The sequence below is a fragment of the Arachis stenosperma genome, chromosome 1 (assembly GCF_014773155.1).
Source record: "Arachis stenosperma cultivar V10309 chromosome 1, arast.V10309.gnm1.PFL2, whole genome shotgun sequence".
In the NCBI taxonomy this organism is placed as follows: Eukaryota; Viridiplantae; Streptophyta; class Magnoliopsida; order Fabales; family Fabaceae; genus Arachis; species Arachis stenosperma.
The window spans coordinates 114,022,324-114,030,277 of NC_080377.1; the positions used below are offsets into that span (position 1 = coordinate 114,022,324).

Below are 7,954 nucleotides of genomic sequence, written 5' to 3' on the forward strand. Positions count from 1 at the left end.
TGAGGATTTCGGTTGAAACGCCCTAATTAGCCTAAACCTTACCTTGCGTCGTAAAGCAAAGGTTAATCAGAGATTATGACAATTCTAAGCTCATACATATCATATATAGAAGGAATTAATAATATCTAGAAGCTCGATGAAGGATATAGCTCAAAATAGAATTTGAAAAGCGTAACACATACTAACAAAGCTACTAGCTTAAAGCACAAGATATAGATATGATATAACAAAATAATAGAGTATAATTTCATAAGAATCTAGCCACGGCTCGCGGAGTTTAAGCCAGCTAGTCATATACAGATATACAGAAACCAGACAGTAAAGACAGCTTATACAAGTTTTGTTCTCTCATATACAAGCCTCTAGGCAAAGACAAAATACAAAAGTGAGAGATGTATAAACAAAATAAACAAAAGACTCCCAAAAGAATCCAAGATCCTCCGCTTCTGTCACCATCCAGCAACTCACCGAGATGGGTTGCGACCTGCATCTGAAAAACACAATAGAAATATGGTATGAGAACCAGAGATTCTCAATATGGTAACAGTGCCCAGTGATGTAGGATATAAGACCCCGGGACGCCAAAGGCAATCCTAAGCTCCATATCCATCATGAGATTTCAAACTTAAGCATTCTAAAACAGATAATCATAACATACCAACATTGACTTAAATAAACCAGGCCATCTATCTTAGGGGATTTCTACTCTAACCAAACACCGCTGTCCCACAGCCTTCACCAACCGATCCTCCTTGCGATCCCATCGCCACCGCCTTCCAAATCTTCTCAATCCCAGTAGAAAACACAGGTAATATACAATGCAAGTAAAGCACAAGTAGAAGCATATATGGCAAATAAGTCAAATAGCAAGTAAGCATGTTATTCAATTAGGCAAGCCATTACAAGTAAACAAAGCATACAAACAGATAGAAAATGCATATGATGAATGCCTGCCCTACTGGCTGTGATATCACATTGTCGGTTCAACTGCCAACCCGACACATCTCCATGGAGACGTCGCCTTTTAGATTTCTCATATGGGAACCCCCGAGATATAGTGCCCGGATCACTGTCCAGGTACCGACGCCTACACGCCCTATAGATCCGAAGGGATGCGAGCAGGATACTCTTGCCTCAGACCTCACATCTCAACACAAGCAGGACGAACCACCGCCCTTACGCCGCCGCTACCTCGACAGGCAGGATCCAACCCCGTCCCTGCCAAGCGCATGGCGTATCAACAATTCTCAGTACAAATCAGTACTTTAGTGGTTTTCAGAAAACATTTTCAGTATACATGGATCCATCATCTCGTTCAGAGTCCTCGACTCATTTCAACCGCTGTCAATTCACATTTTCATTCTGAACCCAGCAGTTCCTCAATTTTCCTCTCATACATTAACTATTCATCACATAACGTCAAACCATCCTCAACACGCCAGAAACCTAGGCCTCCGTTTTCTAAGTTTTTCAAATAATATCATCTAAAACCATTAAATTCTTTTCCAATGTTTTAAATGTACGAAACTAGGCCCAAGAGTCTTAAAATGGTGTTAGAAAACCTTACAACCTTGTTGGGAAGGTAGAATAGTTGAAAACCAAGTAAAATTTGAGAAACAGGGCGTGTGCGGCCACACAGAAGCGTGCGTGCGCACGCCCAGGAAAATTTTTAAAATGTATGTGTACGCACAGGGGCGTGCGTACACACAAGTGGCAAAATTTACAGAATCCGTTCACTCACACAACCTGTGCCAGCGCTCCTAACAGAATGGCCTTCCCAATGTACCAAACTTCCTATTTACACAATTTCTTACCCTACACATTCCAAATCATACCAAACCATTTAAAAACCTCATCTTTCATCAAAATTAACCTATTATGCCATAATAAACCAACATCACCACATTTCTCTTCACATTTCATCATCCTCAACATCAACACCAATAGATCCCACTTTTACAACCATAATGCCAAATCATCAAATTCAACATCACTTACCTCATCATTATTCCTTTTCAAGTTACAAAATCAATCATCATTATCATATTACCATCATCCATCATAATCAAACTCAACAATCATGAATTCCTCATAAATCACCACATACCATCATTTAACACCTCAACAACCATTTAAATTCAACCCTATCCTATGGGTCACTAGCCTAAGTGTCCATAAATATTATATACTACATAGAGGAAACCGAAACCATACCTTGGCCGATTCCCAATATGCCACAAACCCAAACTGAGTAAAATTTGAGCTTCCAACCACAATCCAAGTCACCAACCTAACTCCAACAAGCATCACCAATCACTCCAAAGCTCCAAATCAAATGCCAATAATCACAATCTCAATCTATATACACATAATTTACAGTAATTCAACAAGAGATTTATCAAATTCACATAACCACAAGAGATTTGAGTTGCTCACCTTACCCAAAGATGATTAGGGTAAAACCCAATAGGAATCAAAGGTTAGAGTGTACCTAAATACCCAAAATCACAAAGATCACTTAAAACCCAAACCCAAAAATCTGAATTTCTTATAGCAGAAGACTGGAAGGAAATTTTCGAGATTCATACCTCTTTGGTTAGATGAAACTAACGGGCTTGGTGAGAGCTTCGCGTAGCAAGTGACGGCACGTAAATCGAAGCTCCGTAGCTCAAGTTATAAGAGAAAGAAGATGAATGTGAATAGTACTTCTTGTAACCCTAACCTCTCTTCTCTCACTCAACGTTGCTGGTGCTTGTTGTGTATGAAAGTGGCTGAAATGGCCACTTGATACACTTATATATTGTTGGGCTTGGGCCCAACTTGGGCCCGATCCAACCCATTAGCGTTTTTAGTCCGTTTGGCCCAACTTCGGGCCAGACCTTTAAAATTAACGCCTGATTTTCGACTTTAAATATTTTTCTAAGATTTTCTACTGTTTTTAATTTTTCTAGCGTAGTACCGGGCAGACTTGAACCGGTTCAGCCGGTTCGACTACCGGTTTGTAGTGTTTCACGGTTTTTTACAGAAAACACATTTTCTGACTCAGAAAGACCTACTGAATCCAAAAATCACCTCTAAATCCTCAAATTATCACTTTAACTTTTCAGAATCTAATTTGGGCAATATAATCACTTAATTAATCGGTTGATTAGACGCGGTTCTTACATCGGTCATGGTTTTGTCGCTTATTCTATATAAGCACTTTATGTGATATAGACTAATCAAAAAAGACAATTTTAAATACTTTGTGCCCCCTTCATACAATTGTTCATTACCATCTTCCAACAACTTGTAAAATTCTATATTTTCTCTATTGTGCTCTTCATTTTCTGCATTATTTCCATCTCCATCTTCTATGTTGTCTTCATCTCCATCTCCATCCTTATTCAAGTCAGGTCCAGCAACCCCAAATGCGTCATTGAGCATTATTACCATTGGATGTTGAGATGTCAAATCATCTTGTACAATATGACTAGTTTGATGAGCTTGTGACCCGACTCCAACTACTTCTTCACCATGCCAATACCAGACTTTGTAGTTTTCTGGAAATGGCTTGACTATTAAATGTTCAAAAACTTCCTCTCTTGTTTCCCACTTGCCAAAACCACACACTGGACAAGGACATTTAATCTAAGGATCCTCAAGAGATCAATGCTCAAAAGCAAAATCCAAAAACTTGTTTAGACCATCTATATACTCATGCGTGTTTCGTGGTTTTCCAATCCATGAATTACCGATTGACATGACTAAGAAGGACTACGAGTAAAAATTTTAAAAAATCTATTCATTAAATATATATATATATATATATATATATATATATATATATATATATATATATATATTCTAAAGACAAGAAAATCATTCTTGTATGTGTAAATTAGATATTAAAAACTTGGTTAAATAATATTCTAAAAGAAAATATAAAAAAATTATAATTATCTCTTTCAAATGATAATTCTGAGAGTCACAATAGCTTTATGAATTTTTTTTCTCAAGTAGTTGTGTATATGAAAATTAATTTTTTCTACAAAATATAGAAGAAAAATAAATGAATAAGGATAGTCATCCTAATTAATAACTGAAATTAAAATAAACTTAAAGCAACCAATTTCAATCATTTTAATGCATTCTAAAGTACAAAGTCATAAATCAATGCAACTAAATTCACATATCAATGGTTAATTTTAAAAATAAGCAAAATTAATTCATGATATTATAATTTTGATCATTATCGCATACATATCATCAAATTTCATTTCCATATTTCAAACACTTTACACGTTTGAAATTACCCATACCTAGTTACGCGGTACACAAAATTCTAGTTAAGCATATCTGAAAATATTATATCATCTAAAAATTAGTGTGTTCTAAAAATTAGTGTATTCTAATTAAACTTCCATGAAATTATCCTATCAATTAATTTAGAAAATTTGCATGTATCTGAGTGTAACTAGTGTCCGTATCCCATTACTAATTAACAACACTGTTATTCATAATTTGAAACGCGCCGCTTAAATCTTAACAACAATTCATTCCAAAGTCATCAAATGTTCTGTATTGATTCTTGTTCCGTAAAATTCAAAAACAAAGGGCAATATTAATTTATTTTTTCCATAAAACTCAAAAATAATAGTTAGAGAAGAAAGGAGGAGGGAATTGATTTAGGCACATCTATAATTCTTGTATTCTTTAAAATTAAAAAGAAGAAAAAAAACTAGAGTTTGAGTTCACACATAGTGATGTAACAAGGATTTGAGTTCACACACAATGACTGCCACAGAACTATAAAGATTTGAACTGATGAATATATATATATATATATATATATATATATATATATATATATTAAGATTGGTGCTCTTGGAGCTAGTTCTAGACTATATTCATGTTGCTCAAAACCACCATAACTATTAACTCTTATTTCATTGCTCAATGCCAGCAGCAATACCAATGTCACCTAAAATAGTATATCAATTACAGATTTATTGAATTTCTCCTAAATTAAGAATTTTCTCCAATATGCAAACAACAAAATCAATTTTTAACCATATCACTAAATCAAATGTGTTGCATTAGCATCAATTTTTAACCATAGATAAGAAATTGAAATTAGATGAAAAGAAATCCTCAACGAAATAACATACAAAGGAAATATCATAACAAGGTTTCCTATAATTGTGTGCTCCGCAAGTTTAGGAAAACTATCAATTTTGATTACCCTTTATCAAGAATCTAAAATAGTTTTCTTTCATTTTCTAGAAAGCATTCTGCTTCACCTAAAAATATATACTCAAGTTTAGGGGAGCTATTGAGCTTACCTTGGTAGCAAGAACTAAATAATTTTTCTTCTTTTTACGAATAAAGATTCTGTCTAAAAACTTTTAAAGCTAGCAAATGGTTAAAATAACAGGTCATTTGATATCTCATTTTATTATTAACTTTAAAAATCATGGCCTGATGTTCATGATAATCTCAATGATTTTTTTGTTTTGGGATTAAAGAGAAAATTAGATAGCAGAGGAGAAATACAAAGGACAACAGATCCTCTTTACAAAAATGAGCAATCAGAAGAAAGGATCATCTAAGAAATAAACAGCAAAGAGCAAAAATCAAAATTGAACAAGTGAATATCAAATCTAGAAAAGCAAGGACCTTTTTAAGTCTTCCAACTTCTTCAAGGGTCTGTGAATTCACAATGGGAGCCTGCACACAACACAAAAGCAGTATATTCATAATGTTTATAATTTATTTTTAAGCAGTATATTCACAATGTTTATTACACAGTGAATAGAATGGGCCCTTCAATATGGTTGTTGCTAAGATCACTATACAAGAAATAGAAAGTTTAATTTCTAGTTCAAATAATTACGCAATTGGTGCTTAAGAGGTACTAAACTCTATTGATTAATCAAACAAAACAATATTTAACATGTCACTCATCAGTAAACACAATAATGAAATTGAAATAACACTTACATTTCTAAGATGGATGAAAAATTCAAATTCCTACCAAGCTCTCCACCTAAATTCAGGCCATCAAATCTTTTGTCAACCCAAAATACAAATTTTATGTAGCCTTATTGCACTTAATTAAGATCTATCAATCAAACAACTAATGAAACATTGAAAATAATAACATTATCATTTCCAACCAATAATATAGAGCATGCAAACAATAACTCAATATTAACCAAAAATAGTTTAAGAAGAGGAGAACTTATCGGTATCATTTGATAATTGATACCATACAATTACCCGAAATATTAAATATCCAACTTCAGATAAGGATGAATCTACAATTTTACCATTTCAAAGCATTTTATATTCAATAACCATCTATAGTTTAGGAGAATTATTTTCCTTTTAACTATTTTCTCAATTAAATTGCTGCTCGTCACTTTTAAAAGTTTCTTCCGAACCCTAAAAGTTGAAATCGGACAAAACGTCCAAATTATGTATTGCGATACAGTAAGAGGAGGAACGAACCTCTACACCGGTTTTGGCTTGAAAGTTGACAAAGGAATTCCTCTCCTGCGAAACGCAATCCCTAGCGGCGGATCTGAATGGTAAGGAAGGAAAGGAGAGACTCATCAAAAAGGAAGGAAAGGAGAAGAAATGAAGGAAAGAAAGCTAACCTGGATCGTCGTAGAGGAAGGCATTGACGATTTTGGTAGAGAAGACACAGAGGACGACAAGGAGAGAGCTGGAGGAGACGTCACCGGAGGAAATCGCCGCTGTAGGAGATGTCATCGATGGAGATCGATGCCGGAGGAGATGTCACCGGAGAAGATCGTCGAAGAACGCAATAGGATCGGAGATCGACACAAAGGCCATCCAGGAGAACAACGTCATGGTGTAGTGTTTCAACGAAGTAAGGGTTTCTGAAATTAGGGATTGATAATTCTTGTTTTATATTTAGGTGATAATGGCAGTTCAAAATTGCCCTAATTATAAAAACCGCCACAAATCCAAAAATAAATTATGACATCAATGAAAAATGCTGGAATATCTGTTGGGAATAAGACACCATTCTCCCTTAAGAAAACACCTTTGTCAGAGAAATAAAATAGATACAATCACAACACAAGAATTTAACGTGGAAACTCCAATTACCGGAGAAAAAAACCACGGCCGTTGTCAAATGACAACCAGAGAATATCACTATGTGAAAATTGTTACAACACATAGACTTCTTTCTCTCTAACACCGGCACCCCAGTACACCCACACTCTCTCAAAGCAAATATCTAACTACACCTCACAACACTCTCTAATCAAAGAGTATAGAGGAAAAGAAAAATCAGATATAAGCTTAAAGTGTTTCCGACTGGTGCAAAAACAAATGGAGAACTTAGCCTCATATTTATAGCCTAGGCCACCCACTCCATTTGCTATCCTAAGCAATGTGGGACTAATTCAACCAAATTCTAACAATCTCCACCTTGATTGAAATAGTCACACATCTTCAGCTTCCATTGTCAACACCGACAATTCTTTGCTGCCATTGTCTATACCGACAATCATAGTTCAGAGAACTATCATACTCCACCATGAAAGTATAGTCACTTGGAATTAGACCACTCTAAGCATTTCACCTTGGTACAGATCGAAACCTTGCTGAAAATTCATGGTGCAACTTCCAAATTGGCTTTTCCTGGAAGTTCTTCAGCCATTGACCTAACTCCGCCACACACCTTGCATCTCAACGCCAACCAATGCCCGTGTGCAATTGTGGACCCGATTGCCACAACTTATCCTTATCCATGGCAGATATGGGTTAGGCTCATATGGAGGTGAATGGAGAAAAGGAGCTTGTGAGTGTGGTGGTCTAAAGTCATGTTGAGGAGGGGGTTCATAGGCATATGGTGGTGGTTGTTGATAATCAAAAGAGTGCTCACCATAGTCATTGCCTTGATATGCATCACAGAATAGTTGTTGATAGTCCATTG

General features: G+C 35.4%; 1 protein-coding gene across 11 annotated transcripts; it reads right to left on the reverse strand.

Moving 5' to 3' along the window:
- Positions 1-210: 210 nt before the first annotated feature.
- On the reverse strand, positions 211-6,922 carry LOC130945594 (uncharacterized). 11 transcript variants are annotated; one of them, XR_009072216.1, is made up of 6 exons: positions 6,493-6,922; positions 5,983-6,028; positions 5,659-5,709; positions 2,589-3,611; positions 2,437-2,491; positions 2,234-2,358 (listed from the first exon to the last, which is right to left on the reverse strand). XR_009072216.1 is itself a non-coding variant. In XM_057874331.1 (3 exons), the coding sequence occupies exons 1-3, from the start codon at positions 6,595-6,597 to the stop codon at positions 287-289; spliced, it is 360 nt and encodes a 119-aa protein (XP_057730314.1). In that variant the 5' UTR covers positions 6,598-6,922; the 3' UTR covers positions 211-286. The 11 variants fall into 11 exon arrangements, 1 of the variants encoding a protein (XP_057730314.1); XR_009072213.1 differs by lacking the exons at positions 2,234-2,358; positions 2,437-2,491; positions 2,589-3,611 and adding an exon at positions 211-490 and having other exon boundaries at positions 6,493-6,565; positions 6,642-6,920; XR_009072211.1 differs by lacking the exons at positions 2,234-2,358; positions 2,437-2,491; positions 2,589-3,611 and adding an exon at positions 211-490.
- Between the last annotated feature and the right edge of the window lie 1,032 nt (positions 6,923-7,954).

Bases quoted from the DNA above. Each gene is read 5' to 3' on its own strand.
- LOC130945594 (XM_057874331.1), bottom strand. From the start codon at position 6,597: ATGAGTCTCTCCTTTCCTTCCTTACCATTCAGATCCGCCGCTAGGGAT. The intron at 5,710-6,492 runs GTTCGTTCCTCC...TGTTGTGTGCAG, and splicing joins AAGCCAAAACCGGTGTAGAG to GCTCCCATTGTGAATTCACA. The intron at 491-5,658 runs GTCCTTGCTTTT...TGTGTTTTTCAG, and splicing joins AAGTTGGAAGACTTAAAAAG to ATGCAGGTCGCAACCCATCT.